At 55.1% G+C, this 13,696-nt stretch overlaps 8 protein-coding genes across 8 annotated transcripts; 5 read left to right on the top strand and 3 right to left on the bottom strand.

The window, feature by feature from the left end:
• Positions 1-908: 908 nt before the first annotated feature.
• QC761_207380 (uncharacterized protein) lies at positions 909-1,718 on the top strand (the record flags this gene model as incomplete). Its single annotated transcript, XM_062876483.1, has 2 exons — positions 909-1,213; positions 1,279-1,718. Exons 1-2 carry the CDS (start codon positions 922-924, stop codon positions 1,716-1,718), a joined length of 732 nt encoding a protein of 243 aa, XP_062735079.1. The 5' UTR covers positions 909-921.
• A 305-nt stretch (positions 1,719-2,023) lies between these two features.
• On the top strand, positions 2,024-2,964 carry NOR1 (NADP-dependent oxidoreductases 1; the record flags this gene model as incomplete). The annotated part of the gene is made up of 3 exons (XM_062876482.1): positions 2,024-2,102; positions 2,160-2,863; positions 2,940-2,964. The coding sequence occupies 2 exons, from the start codon at positions 2,024-2,026 to the stop codon at positions 2,702-2,704; spliced, it is 624 nt and encodes a 207-aa protein (XP_062735078.1). The 3' UTR covers positions 2,705-2,863; positions 2,940-2,964.
• An 859-nt stretch (positions 2,965-3,823) lies between these two features.
• Positions 3,824-5,263, bottom strand: QC761_207360 (uncharacterized protein; the record flags this gene model as incomplete). The annotated part of the gene is made up of 1 exon (XM_062876481.1): positions 3,824-5,263. The coding sequence occupies one exon, from the start codon at positions 5,261-5,263 to the stop codon at positions 3,824-3,826; it is 1,440 nt and encodes a 479-aa protein (XP_062735077.1).
• A 1,466-nt stretch (positions 5,264-6,729) lies between these two features.
• QC761_207350 (uncharacterized protein) lies at positions 6,730-7,821 on the top strand (the record flags this gene model as incomplete). The annotated part of the gene is made up of 2 exons (XM_062876480.1): positions 6,730-7,101; positions 7,201-7,821. The coding sequence occupies 2 exons, from the start codon at positions 6,730-6,732 to the stop codon at positions 7,819-7,821; spliced, it is 993 nt and encodes a 330-aa protein (XP_062735076.1).
• A 954-nt stretch (positions 7,822-8,775) lies between these two features.
• On the bottom strand, positions 8,776-10,399 carry QC761_207340 (uncharacterized protein; the record flags this gene model as incomplete). Its single annotated transcript, XM_062876479.1, has 3 exons — positions 8,776-9,123; positions 9,199-10,311; positions 10,367-10,399. The coding sequence occupies 3 exons, from the start codon at positions 10,397-10,399 to the stop codon at positions 8,776-8,778; spliced, it is 1,494 nt and encodes a 497-aa protein (XP_062735075.1).
• Positions 10,400-10,686: 287 nt separating this feature from the next.
• On the top strand, positions 10,687-11,740 carry QC761_207330 (uncharacterized protein; the record flags this gene model as incomplete). The annotated part of the gene is made up of 2 exons (XM_062876478.1): positions 10,687-11,464; positions 11,518-11,740. 2 exons carry the CDS (start codon positions 10,687-10,689, stop codon positions 11,640-11,642), a joined length of 903 nt encoding a protein of 300 aa, XP_062735074.1. The 3' UTR covers positions 11,643-11,740.
• Positions 11,698-12,269, bottom strand: QC761_207325 (uncharacterized protein; the record flags this gene model as incomplete). The annotated part of the gene is made up of 3 exons (XM_062876477.1): positions 11,698-11,890; positions 11,973-12,108; positions 12,164-12,269. The coding sequence occupies 3 exons, from the start codon at positions 12,267-12,269 to the stop codon at positions 11,824-11,826; spliced, it is 309 nt and encodes a 102-aa protein (XP_062735073.1). The 3' UTR covers positions 11,698-11,823.
• Positions 12,270-12,442: 173 nt separating this feature from the next.
• Positions 12,443-13,690, top strand: QC761_207320 (uncharacterized protein). Its single transcript, XM_062876476.1, has 2 exons — positions 12,443-12,620; positions 12,683-13,690. Exons 1-2 carry the CDS (start codon positions 12,582-12,584, stop codon positions 13,601-13,603), a joined length of 960 nt encoding a protein of 319 aa, XP_062735072.1. The 5' UTR covers positions 12,443-12,581; the 3' UTR covers positions 13,604-13,690.
• Positions 13,691-13,696: the final 6 nt, after the last annotated feature.

The raw sequence follows: 13,696 nt of genomic DNA, 5'->3' as shown, positions 1-13,696 counted from the left end.
TCAAGTCCAAGCCATCGTGATCCATCCAAGCCATCGTGATCCATCCAAGTCATCGTGATCCAGGCCTGCTCCCATTGCTGGAATGTTCCCTCTTCGCCTCGAGGACGACGCCATCCTCCGTTAGTTCGGCCGCGCCTCATGGCAGGCTTATGCTCGGGGCAACCGAGTATGGTCTTGGATGGATGGGGGCCGTCATGCAGCGCCTCATGAACACAGAAAGCGATATTACACCACGTGGAGGCTGAAGGATTGCTGCTCTGTTGATTGGTTTGCCCCTGAGCGAAGGAGGGTGCCCCTGACAGAGGAAGCCTGATAGAAGACTCCCTACCGTTGCCTCGGGTCCTCAGCTGCGTGGTATATGCACAAGTGGTAATCTCCCGTCTTACTTTGCGTCATGCGAGATCTGGCCGTCTGTGTCTATGAAATATCCCCATCCGGATACAAAGGTTTATCCGTGTCACGATATGGTTTCCTGATATGGCAGGAAACGCCTGATGGCGGTTCAGAATGTCGTATATTTAGCTGTCATGGAGAGAGAAGTATTGAGACATGGTACTGCCTTGGACGGTGCTGAATTACTCCTTATGTGTGCCGTCCGCAGTCAGACACTACGCAGCAGTAGGTAGGCAATTAGCGCCGGCGGCTGGTGATACGCCCAGCAGGCGTTTGACAGGTAGGTGGCTTCCTAGACAAGCAGCCTTTGTCCCAAAATAGATGACAGTGACAGCTGTGTGCCAGCTCAGGCGTTCGCCAGAGCGCTACCCTCTGAGAGGCTGTGTGGCACAGAAATATGACCGGTCACCGAGTACCAGTGAGGGAGCTCGGGGTTGGGATTTTTCGCTGACCGATGAGTGTTGTTAAGACCCAGCACGTGAGTGCAGAGGCGGGCGCAGGAAGGGTAGCATGGTGCGGGAATCACCGATGGTGCCCGGATGCCCAAGGGTTAGGGCTGAAATGCTCACCACCAGACAAAGAGCCTGCTGTAAGAGGGTGGTTACACTGGCAGGCAGACGCTGCACCTTGCCGCTAAGGACGGGAAGTGAGTTTGCATGCCTTCCCAAAACGGCATTGGAGCTTTGTTGCTGCCTCCAAACTTTCAGCTGTAGCACTCTCCAACTGTATCCCCGCTTCTTCCTTTTCTCCCCCAAAACCTTCCTTCCATCTCGCACTGAGCACAGCAGCCCGAGTCATCACAAGAGTCACACCATCACACGTACGTAACTTGGGCAGAGAAGTTAAAAATGTCACTGGCAGGCATTTGCTAACCCGCAATCGCAGTCAAATCACAAGACGAACAATTGACAATGGCCCCTTCTCAGCTTTCCGCTCTGCAGTATGCTGCCCACGCCTTTGCCACCATCTTCACCGGCTTTGGCATCAACGCTATCCTCCGCCCGCAACATGCCCTCACCTTCTTCGAGTTCGCTCCCCCAGCGTCCGCTGCCGATGCCAAGATGGTGGACAGCTTGATGGCCGTGTATGGTGCGCGCGACATTTTTATGGGAGTGGCCATCTACGCTGCTGCCCTCTTCGGCACAAAGAAGTCGCTTGGCTGGACCCTCGTTGCCGCTAGTGGTGTTGCCGTGGTTGACGGCATTGTGTGCTGGAGTCACGGGCAGGGAGAGTGGAACCACTGGGGGTATGCGCCCATGATCACCGCCGTTGGTGCCGTACTACTGGGTATTTTGGACGGTGCCCCCGCGCCGAAGCGGAACTAAGCCATCGGTGCCTTTTGAGAGCAGGACATCAATGATATGAAAGAACATGTAATTAGATATTCACCTTTTGTCGTTCTTTGGCATACGCAACAAAATGAAACGTCCTGTTTCTCAAAATGCATAGCCCCGCATGTTGCGATGACAGATGCCAGTTGCCGGATGTAGTCCGGGGGAAGCTTGGTCGGATGCCGATGCTGTGGATTCGGGAATGAACTATCACCCGCGTTGGCTGTACAAAAACCTCCCAAGCATTTGGATACTCGGGTCAGACTTGAACGTAGACTTGCCAAGGGGGGCAGACAAACATGATGGCCGCCATCATGAACGGCATCAACGGCAAAGGAAGCTACAAACAGACCTATCTGATAACTGGCGCCAGCAGAGGTACTGCTGCTTCCCATTTTGGTTCATTTTGCATCTCTAATGATAACACAACCACAGGCATCGGCAGAGGCCTCGTAGCCGCCTACCTCCTCCGCCCCGACAGCATCGTCATCGCCTGCGTGCGTGATGTCGCGACTCAGTCAGCCGCCCTGGAGTCTCTCCCAAAGGCAGACACCTCGTCCCTCGTAGTCGTCAAGCTGGACTGCGCCTCGGAAAGCGACGCCTCGGCCGCCGCCTCACAGCTCCAGACCAATCACAGCATCACCCACCTGGACGTGGTCATCGCCAACGCCGCCATTGCGACAAACTACGGCCCCGCCTCGACGATGCAGCTCGAGCACCTGCAAAATCACATGATGGTCAACACGTACTCAGTGCTGCTCCTGTTCCAGGCCACGCGCCTCCTGCTCCAGGCGGCAAAGGCGGGAAACGCAAAGTTTGTGCTCGTCGGGGCACCGCTGAGCACCATCACGGGGATGGAAGAGTATGCGCGCGTCCCGCTGAGTGCGTACTGCGTGTCCAAGCTGGCGGCGAACTGGTTGGTGAGAAAGTTTCACTTTGAGAACAAGTGGCTGGTGGCTTTTATTGTGGATCCCGGGTAAGATATTTTTCCATGATGGCGTTTAACTTTTCCGAAGGCTGAACTGATCGGTTTGGGTAGCCATGTTCAAACCGACATGGGAGATCAGGGGGCGCGTCTCATGGGCCGAAGCAAAGCGCCTACCACGATCGAGGAGAGCATAACGGGAATTTCCGCGCGGGTATGTAACTATTTTCTTTGTATGGTGGGCAAAGGAAAAACACTTGCTGACGTGCCGGGCCTCTCTTGCGCGACAGATTGACGAAGCGACCAAGGAGAAGACGTCTGGCCAGTTTGTGCTGCATGAGGATGGATCAAAGTTGGCTTGGTAGAGGGGTTAGCATGCTGCAGGGTCCCCGATGTTACACATATGCATGAGAGAGCGAAAGCAGAAACGAGGCTGAAGATAGTAGCACACCCCGTAAGCAACGGTCGTAATAGCACGCCTAGAGCGGGCCAATTGTGAGAAATATGGAAGCGAGTACGCAGAGATCCTGCCAGGATGAGTACAATGCATACGAGCTGGTGGTGGTGGCCCTGGTGGGTGGTCAGCCTGCACGAAGAGGGTAGCATACAATAAGCGAGTGTGCTACAAATAATATTCTGCTCCTGAATCCTGGGTTCCTGGGTATGAGACAGGATCGCAAATGCAGGGATACTGACACTGGCTGCTTTGCCACACCGGTCTGTGACAATTTGAGCTGGACTGAAGTGACTGATCATGATCATGAGTGTCGTACAAATAAGATTTAGTGCCTACTAGCGCATCGTTACGACCCCACAGGAATCGACCCCAATTCCTTCTTGATTTAGCGTTGCGGGGGTCCCAAGGAACCGCGGTTACAAACAATTGCCAAGAGATCGTGCCATGGTTCAGGAATGGAAAAACAGTTCGGGGGCTAACAGGTTAGGCTTGGCATGGGACCTCTGGAAGTCGCACGACTTGAGGACTCGCACCCAAAAAGTCATTGATGAGACAATGACGATGATTTCTGCTGGTATTTATTATATCTTATCAGAGAACAACACTGAAACGGCGAGTTTGGAACAAAGACATCATAGGCCCCTGAAAACTCGCCAACGCCAACGCCAACGCCAAGTCATAACTCGTGACACCTGCAGTCGATAGGGAATAGAACCTCTAGGCGCGACGAAGGACGTTGATCGTTTCCGACGACAACACCCGGAATCGCTTTCTCAGGTCATCCTCAAGCTGGGTGAAGGTTGGAACTGAGAGGGGCCCGGCACGAGCACCGCCTAGTGGCTGCTCGCTTACATCGCCCACATTGCTCGACCCAGAGCTAGCCCCGGAACCGCCGTCCTGAGCTGCACGCAGGCGGATGCTTTCTAACCGCGATGACAGTCCGTTTACAATTTTCTGCACTCGGTGGAGCTCGCTCAGGACGAGCTGAGCTGCCATGCGATCCTGGTGCTGGCCAGCGACGCAGTAGTTGCCGACAATGGTAGGTAGCCGCAACACCTGCTCACCGAGGGAGCCCGAAGCCACAGAGCCCGACGAGACAGATGATCTGGAGCGGGACGAAGATTGGGAGCCCGGCCACTCAAAGGCGGCAGGGTGCGCCGAGGCAGCGTCGTCGGCCGCAGCAGCATACCAACCCATGACCTTGAGCGCAATGAGCGTCATGAGCGATATGAGGTACTGGTCTGTCGAGCAATCGCAATCCAGGAGCCTGGTGAGGGACTCTATGGTTTGCTTGTTCTCCGAGATGACCGATTCGATGGTGCGTGCCTTGGGTGTGTCAACCTGGCTCGCTGGTGGATGCTTGCACCCAGCTGGTGCCGGCGGAAACAGGCGGCTGAGGATGTCGATGGCGATGGAGAAGCAACACTGTGGTTTCTGAACCACGGACCAGTCGAACTCGGACGTCAGATGGTGAGAGGCAAAGACATCGCGATCGGTGACCGAGGCGTTGATCCTGCTGGTTAGATCCGATACCGGCCGGCCTTCACCGTCGCCTGCGTGGTCTGCCACCGGGTAATCGATAACCATGGGGGAATGAAAGTCCAAGTCGAACAGACTCCCGACATCGGTGCCGATGCTTGTCAAGGGGGGTGAGAGGCTGGCCGGGTCACACGTGATCAAGCCGCTGGGTGACATGATGGAACTCCACAGCTCGGGGTCGATAGCATCCAATTCGGGCCCGGGGCCTGGGGTGCTGTGGCGGGTCTGCTGGTCCCCGGCGGCGGAGGTGTTTGTTGTCGTCATTGTCATCGTCGTGGACTGTGTATTCAAGGGCGTTCCCACGCGCAGTACTGGCCTCGATGGTTCAATCCTTTCATTCCGGGCCGAGCCTGTGCCGCTGTTGACATCGATGGTAGCGCCGTTCGCATTGTTTTCGGCAGCAATTTTGGACGCGTTGGACGAGGTTCGTCCTGTCCTTCTTGACGCCATGTAGGTGCACTTGGCCCCCCGACGAACACACCGTGAGCATGTGGGTTTCTCCTTGCCGCACTTGACCTTGGAGCTCGCACACTCGGTGCAGCTATCCCGCAACTTCCGGGCATTCTGAGCGCTGGGTGGGCCGGCTGACGATGGACTCGGAGCTGTTTTGTCGAGCATTACCGCGAAAAAAGGTGCGTAAAATAAGATTTCACAGACCTGACGTCGAGCTTGTTATGCCACTCACGAAGGTGAGAGTGTCTGTCTATATAGAACGGCTTCACCAGTGAGGTACCTGTAGTTCTCAGATAAGCGAGCTCGAGCTTCAAGTCCATTACACATCTGTCTATGGTACATAATAACCCCGCTCTCACAAAGCCAACTGCAGACGCAATGCTACTTGGCCGTGCATCTGGTCTACAGCAGATACTCGGAGGCTTATGAGACATGCTGCTTGCATAATGCGGAGTGTGACACCATACCCTATGAGCAGCTGTCACAGTCTGTCAGACGGGCTTTTACAGCAGGTAGGTATCGGGACCCTTCATATCAGAGACCAACTGAGGGACTGGAAGGTCGAAATCCTCGACGGAGGGAAGTAGGTCCGACAGATTACTTAGTCTCTCACACTCGATTTGAATCACAACCCCCACCACCCCAACTTCCTCTACGTACCCTTTGCGTTTTCACCACCTTCCTGTTCCGGCCTAGTGAGCGCCACTGGGTCGAGCCGCTTTACACTGAACCATCGCTGTAAGTACCCCTTCGTTTGGTAAATGAACTGCACAGGATCGTGAAAAAACAATAATCGCAAGAACCGAGTTGACCAGCGAGCACAGAGCCCAGCCATGCGACTGACGGGTCCAGACCACTGATATCACCCATAGTAGCGGCCGGAAGATCCCTTCTCGTTCCTCTTAGGGGAAACTCCCTCCGATTAGTCCTCCACCAATTCCATTCCTTGATCCCCAGCTTCCTTCGGAAACCATATGTTTCACGTTTACCTAACCCGCACACGACTTCACCAGATCGACTTGAGACCCCACGGCTGTTCAGTCTAATGGCTTGTCAAACAACCGTTCTCTCTCCTCGTTGTTAGCCTCCCGAGGTCGCTGTCAGTGCGGAGCGGAATCCTACCTTCCTTCAATACCTACCTACCTAATTACTTTGCCGAGCACCTGATATCCTAAGAATTTGGTGCCACTGGCCCCCATACTTATCTCAAGACTTCCCAGTCACGGTCTGGGAACTCATTATCTCTGACCATCACCAAGCCTGTTGGAAACAGGTGATGCAGCGACAACCTAGGGATTTCCTTCGGGGCCTAGCCCTTCACGTGCGTATCGTTCTTTCCCTATCTCCCCGGTTTCGGCTTTTTTCTACCCGCTTGTCCCTCTAGTCCTACCCGTGCCGACTTTTTACCATGCCCGTGTTTCCTCAGATTCCTGTTACGAGCCTTGGAAGCCTAGGTATTTCGGAAAGCTGAGACTTCTCCTTGTTGGCAGACTCAACTGGTTGCCTGTCTCCAATGGCTGTGCGAATTCCAGGTGTTGGCATGTATCCCGCTCGACGATGCTGTTCCTTTCAAGGACGTGGCCGATATCTGTGGCGTGCCAGAGGGTCAGCTATTCCGAGTCAGCCGCCTGATGATCACTTCGGGATTCCTTCAGGAGCCCCAGCAGGGTCATGTCGCCCACAGCCCTTTATCGGCGCAGTTTGTGACCGAGCCGGCACTTCTCGACGCGGTCATGTTTCTTTCGGGCACCGCTGCCCCAGCCTCGTTGAAGATGGCAACTGCCACCAGGCAGTATGGAGCTTCAGATCGCACCGATCAGTCTGCCTACACAGTTGCCTTTGATACCGGCGTTCCTCTTGCCAGTGTCTTTGAGCTACAACCCAGACTCCAGCGCCAGTTTGGCACTTATCTCGAATCCGTTACAAACGGCGACCAAGCCGGCACCCGCGATGTGCTGATGCGGGTGGACTGGGGCAGCTTGGGAAATGCCACGGTGGTGGACGTAAGTTACCTTACCCCTGCTACACTCCTACACCCACCTAGCTGGTCACTCGAGATCTCCAACTAGCGAAACTACAATAACTCTGACCACCAATCGCAGGTTGGCGCTCACTCGTCCGCTACAGCGGCTGGCCTGGTGGCTTTGTTTCCGACACTCCAGTTCATCGTACAAATGTATGAAGCTCCTTCAACCACCACACCTTCCTCTTCTGATTTACCCCGTCTCCCCCACCTCCCTGCTGCCCTCCCACCGGTCCCCGGAATCGGGTTCTCGGATCACAATGCCAAGGTCACCCTTCAGAAACGGTTTCTAGGAACCTCGCAACCGGTACGGAACGCCGCCATCTACATTCTACACCTCCCGTCTCCAACCCCATCCCTCAAGTGGAGCGCTATCGCCATCCACGCCACTGCAGAGCTTACCGCACACATCGATGTGCTGCGGGCCAATCCAGGGTCCCGACTCATTCTGACGGCCCTGGTTCTCCCGCCTCCAGGTACGGTGGACGTTGAGGTTGAGGCGACGGCACGGCTGCGGGATATTTCCCTGCTGCAGCTCTCCAACGGCCGCCACGCGGAAAAGGTAGAGGTGGTGGACCTCCTAAACGGTATCCGCGACAGCTCGGGAGGGTTTGTGGTCACGGATGAGATCCGATGCGCAAGCAGCCCCTTTGTGGCGCTGGAGATTCGATATCAGTCCTATGATGATCTTAGGCGCTGATTCTCCAGTGGCCAATCTATATTTTTGATAGCATTGTATCAAATGGTGATGGTGAATCAGAACTCTACGCAGCATTAGAGGCATACTGGAAACCTACTGTATCGTCTGATCCTCATGCCAGCGGGCAAAACTGTGCTCGCTGACAGCAGGTCTAGAGTGCGGGGTATCACACCATGACATAACTGTAACGTCAACTCCAGGCCAATCATAACATCATTTTCCAATTGAACGAGCTGCGGATCGCTATCGTTTGAAGAAACAATAGCGCCTGTCGTACCACGCTCAGCTGAGTAAGTGGGCCACATACAACAAGACTTTATCCTTTGCCATCCTTAAATCCTTCCAGCTGCAGCATCACGGCACAGCACGGTGTATCTCCTCCTACCAGCAGCAGACGACTTACACCAAAAAAGCGGTGAAGGATATGAAGATGGTCGATTGGGTGGTAGGCCCTCACCAGGGATGCCTAACCGGTGGGTGGTAGATGGTGGCTCACTCATCCCATTGGCCGCTCAACTTTGCGAACGCCTCTCACCTGCATACCTATCTTGGAACAGGAAGGGACAGCAATCACATACCTAGATCTCATACCGAGGTAATCTTGTGGGACCATCAAACCAGCCAGCTGGACCACGTACTATGTAGATACCTCATGTATGTACGACAACCACTCTGCAGCACGACTGCTACGTTCCAAGCCTTAACCAGTCGATGGGGATTGACGTGATATTGCAAAGGGTAGTCATTACGCTACAAGCCCCGACAAGGGAATTCCTTGCAGGGAATCCCTTGCACTGACACGCATGGGCCTATCGATCCTACAAGACCCTCACAATTCACCCTCTGCTTTCTGAATAGGGGCTCAGGTGGGGGGGGGGTGCGGGAGTGGGCACTATCACATTACTACTGCACTACCACTCACACACTGAATCCTCCGCGGCACGCTCAAACAAGTCAGGAACGCGGCCTGGGACGCACCGTCACCCAGAGCGGTGGCTTATCCCACAGGATCCAAACCCCCTGGCCCCCCATCCAATCGCGGTCCTGCATCTTGGCGCAATCAAGCTCCAAGTCAAAGTGCCACAAGATCTTGGCCAGGATGAGCCGCATCTCGGCGTAGGCGAGCTGGCGGCCGATACAGTTGCGGGGACCGATGCTGAACGGCTGGGATACCTCACGCCGGTCATCGGCAAAGGCACCCCCGTCCTTTCCCCCGAGCCAGCGCTCAGGGAGAAATTCATTCGGCCGGTGGAAGTTACTGCTGGATCTACATGCCGCGTAGAGCTGGAGTGCCACTGAGGTCTTGTCTCAGGTCCTCTCAAATTAGCCTACCAGTTGCTTTGTCATGATTCCTTTGGGGAACAGGAACAAACTTACCCCTTCAGGAACCCATCCACCCGCAATGGAACCCCCCCCTTTGCCAGTCACCACGCGGTTACTCTGCATAGGAACAGGCGGGTACAGCCTCAGAGCCTCATCCAGCACAGCGAGCATGTAATCTAGCTTCCCCACACTAATCAGGTCAATCTCCGACTCATCCCCAAACGACCCCCGTACATGCTCCGTCAGTCTCCGCAGCACCTCGGGGTTCCGCAGCAGCAGCCACGTGCACCCGCTCAGCAGCGTGGCCGAGGTCTCGCTCCCCGCAAGGACAATGGCGCTGGCGTTGCTGATCATCTCGTCCCGAGACATGCCCGCCATCACACCATCCCACAAGTCACCCCGTGGCGTCGCTGTCCCGAGCCCTCTCCGGGCGTCCACCCTGTCCTCGGTGAACTTTGCGTTGCGAGCCCGCATGGCGAGGAGTTTCCTGGGGGCGATCAAAGGGATGATCCAGTCCAGCCTCAGCCGGCGGATGGCGTTGATGACGGGGATGGCCTTGACGTTTCCCTGGATGGACGCGATCCACTCGTGCGTGGCCGCGTTGGAGAGGCAGCCAAAGGATTCGCCAAAGGCGAGGTCGCCGATGATATCAAAGGTTGTCCAGTTGTACCATTGGCACATGTCTACCGAGTTGTTGTTGTTGTTGGTGGTGTTGTTGTCTTGTGACGCCGCCTGTTTGAGTTGTGAGACTAGCAGGTCGACGTGATGCTGGATCATGTTTTGCTGGGCGCGCATTCCCCGGTCGGAGAAGGCTCCCGAGAGGAGGCGGCGGTAGCGCCGGTGGTTTTGGTGGTTTGCAGCGAGGATGCCTGGTGTTCCGTTGTGAAAGGGGGGGAGGTGCATGGGGTCCTTTGGGAATTCCGGGTTGGACTGGTAGATTGGCTTTGCTGCGGCGGGGATGGTGTATGATAGCTCGTTGGGTGCTACTCGAACTACGGGGCCGTATTGTTCATGGAAGGCTTTGAGGTCCTGGATAATGGTGCCTTTGACTGTGCTGTAGAGCCAGGGGAGACGTGAGACGGCCCACAATCGTGGTCCTGGGTGGTTCCGGAGTGGGTGGAAGTATAGGCGATGGAATCCTATCGTCATGGGGATTAGGAGAAGGAGCCGTGGGTTGGTCAGTATCTGTTTGGCTCTTCATCTTTCACAAAGCGTGACTTACAGTAAGGATATACTGTGTGACGAGCTCCATCATGAAGGGCTTTTGTCCTTTCACAGTGAGAGGGGCAGACAAGAGATGGTAGAGGGCCCGATACTCGAGGTTGCCAGAGTTCAGTTTTGTCCCTCCGAACCTGTATCAACCCTCCTCCGGGCCCCGAGCTTCTACCAACCAGAAGAAGGCCGTCCCACGTGTTTGCATAGATTGCATGATCAAGGCACCGCTAGTTCTTACGAAAAGAATAACTTGAAGTCAACCAAACCTCATACGAACAAACCCCATCATCCCACCCACCACCACGCCCCCCAGCCTTTCCCGTCGAAATGGACCCCATCTCCACCACCGTCAACCTCTCCACCCTCCGCGGTAAATCAGCCCTCATCACCGGCGGCGCCTCCGGCCTCGGCCTCGCCACCGCCCTCGCCTGGGCATCCGCCGGAGCCCACGTCACAATCGCCGACATCCAACCCCCCCCTGACTCCCTACCTAACAACATCAAGTACGTCCAGTGCGACGTCACAAACTGGGACTCGCAAGTGCAAGCCTTCAAAACAGCAATCACCTCCTCCCCAACCCAAGCGCTCGACATCGTCGCCACCTTCGCCGGCACAGCCTTCATGCCAGGCAACCAAGTCGACCACGTCCTCGCCGCCGGCCAGCCCAGCCTCGACGCCGACCCTGCAAGGCCAAACATTAGGAATATAGAGGTGAATCTGATTGGGGTCTATTACAGCTCCTGGCTGGCGCTGTATTACCTCCGATTGTTGCCTCCTGCTGGTGGTTCGGAAGGTGCAAAGCCGGACAAGTCACTTATCCTGGTCGCCTCAATCGGTGCGTACATGGACAGTCCCAAGGCATCGACCTACCCTGCCAGCAAATTCGGCGTCCGGGGTTTGTTCAGGAGCACGCGCGCCCGGACGCTGGATATCGGCGTCAGGTGCAATTTGCTGGCGCCGTGGTTTGTGGACACGCCGCTTGTTGCGCCGATTAAGAATGCGATGGCGGCTAGGGGGGTTGATATGGCGAGGGTGTTGGATTTTGTGAGCGTGGAGGCTTGTGTGGAGGCTGCGAGTTATTGTGCGGTTGATGGTGGTGTGCATGGTATGTGTTTTGATTTCAAATCTGAGGGGAACTATGCTGACTTGGAAATGCAGGACGGGCACTGGCTATTCAGCCTGAGGGGACGTTTGATCTCAAGGATGACTATGAGGATGGGTGGGCGGGGGATCAACTGAGGCCGATTATGAAGAGGAGGAGGGAGGCTGGGTTTGATGCGTGACTTTAGCCACCTGGGCTGACACTGACGTGAGAGTTTGAAATATCATCGGATGTGCCTTATCTCTTTTCACACATATTGATTGGTTTCAACTCCGGTAGGTAGGTATGACACAGAGTGGTTTCACTGCACCTAGGTAGTCTCAATGTGTAGCGTCCCACTGGCAAGCAGCAAGTTCTCAAAACTAAAACTCAATGTCATATCCAATAGTGCTACCCATCTCACAAACATCTTTGTACAGTTCATTGACCCTGATTGACAGCTGGAATTAGAGGAGCCCTTTCTTGAAAAAAATACCTGATTATCAATGGAGTGGACACAAGAACAACTCACTCCTCATGACTGGGATGGGTAAAAAAGGTCGCCAGACTCTCGACGTAATCCAGGTGCACCACCACGCCCATGTCAAAGCCCTTTGCCATGGGTGCCGTCAAGGCAATGGGTGCGCCTGCCTGAAGACCTATAAGGCCTGGAAGACCTGTTAGCAATCCACCTCGGTGAGATGCATGGAGTGCTGGTGCTACCAGGTACTTGTCCGACCATTCCCTCAGCCAGTGCTTGCCACTGCTTCACCTTGTTGGGGTCAGCCTCTGGTTTGAGTTTGAAAAGAGCAACGTGGTAAACAGGCATCGTTGGTTGCTTGGCTGGCTTGCTGACAAGATTGCTTCGTAATCGTGTATTGACCTGCTAGGTGTGAAGGGTTGACTTTGGGAGAGGGCAATGAACATCTTGACCCGAATAACTGACATGTATAAAACCACGGTGGCCGAAGGTTGCTGGAGTTATTGACACCAAAAGACGCCGTACGCTATCCGCGCTTGGATGAACCCGTCGGCCACCGACCATAAAAGCACTTATTCCACTCAAAGTTGATCCTGGGTCATACAAGGCTGCCCCTTTTTCCTCACTCTGTCCCACTGTCTACCACCCGCTCTGCCCAAGATGAACGCCGAATCCCGCTTGGAAAAACCCTATCGCGAGGTAAGACTCACCCTTACAATGATCGGGAAAAGGCCCCCCATATTCACCCCCAATCCCGCCAGTTCATCGCCGACCTCGGCCAGGCACCCCATCTAACCGGCTCCACAGACGAAACCAAGCAGCAATGGAACATCCTCATCAGCAAAATGATGCAACGATACGGCTTCCCTCCCCTCGACCCGACCGTAATCACCGAGACAGTCCATCTCGGCGACTTCTCGGTCCGGACTTACAACCCCAACGACGCCGGTGACGCCAACCTCCCTCTCGGGATCTACTTCCACGGAGGCGGCTTCGTCATGGGCAGCGTCGAGCAAGAAGATGGCTTCGCCCGCGCCCTAAGCAAGAATGCCCAGATGAGGATCGTCAGCGTCGGGTATCGACTCGCGCCCGAGTTCAAGTTCCCGACTGGGTTGAACGACGGGGTGGCTGCTGCCGTTTGGGCCCTCGACCACTTTGGTGCTGACGAGATTACCTTGATGGGGACTTCTAGCGGTGGCAATCTTGCGTTTGGGGTCGGGCTGAAGCTCATTGAGATGATGGGTATGCGGGATAGGGTCAAGGGAGTGGTGGCGTTGGCTCCGGTGACGGTTCACCCTGATGCTGTGCCGCTGGACAAGAGGGAGGGTTATACCTCGTATGACGAGAATGACGACTACACGGTCAACAGCAAGTCGGCGATGCTATCCTGGTTGGACACGTATGGTGGCGCGCCGGAGGATCCATATCTGTCTGTTCTTCTTCACCCCCGCCTTGGGGATCTGAAGAAGGTATACGTGACCGAGTCTGGGGCGGATACGCTGCGAGATGACGCAAGGCTCATGAAGGATAGTCTTGAGGAAGCTGGCGTTGCGGTTCTGTACGATGCTTATCCTGGCTATCCGCACTACTCGTGGTTGTTCCCTTGCAAGAGTCTTGCGGAGCATCAAAAGATATTCTGGAGAAACATGTTCAAGGGAATTCATTGGGTGGCCAGTGACTAAACAGTTGGGTTAGAAGAATGGCAATCATCATTGAAGCAGAACCAATGCGTGAACAATTAAAGCTGGGTACCGATAATACGAAACTGGTGACAA

This window comes from Podospora bellae-mahoneyi, chromosome 2 (genome assembly GCF_035222275.1).
Source record: "Podospora bellae-mahoneyi strain CBS 112042 chromosome 2, whole genome shotgun sequence".
NCBI classification, from domain to species: Eukaryota; Fungi; Ascomycota; class Sordariomycetes; order Sordariales; family Podosporaceae; genus Podospora; species Podospora bellae-mahoneyi.
The sequence above is the reverse complement of the archived record's forward strand: the minus strand, read 5'-3'. Positions and strand labels throughout refer to the sequence as shown.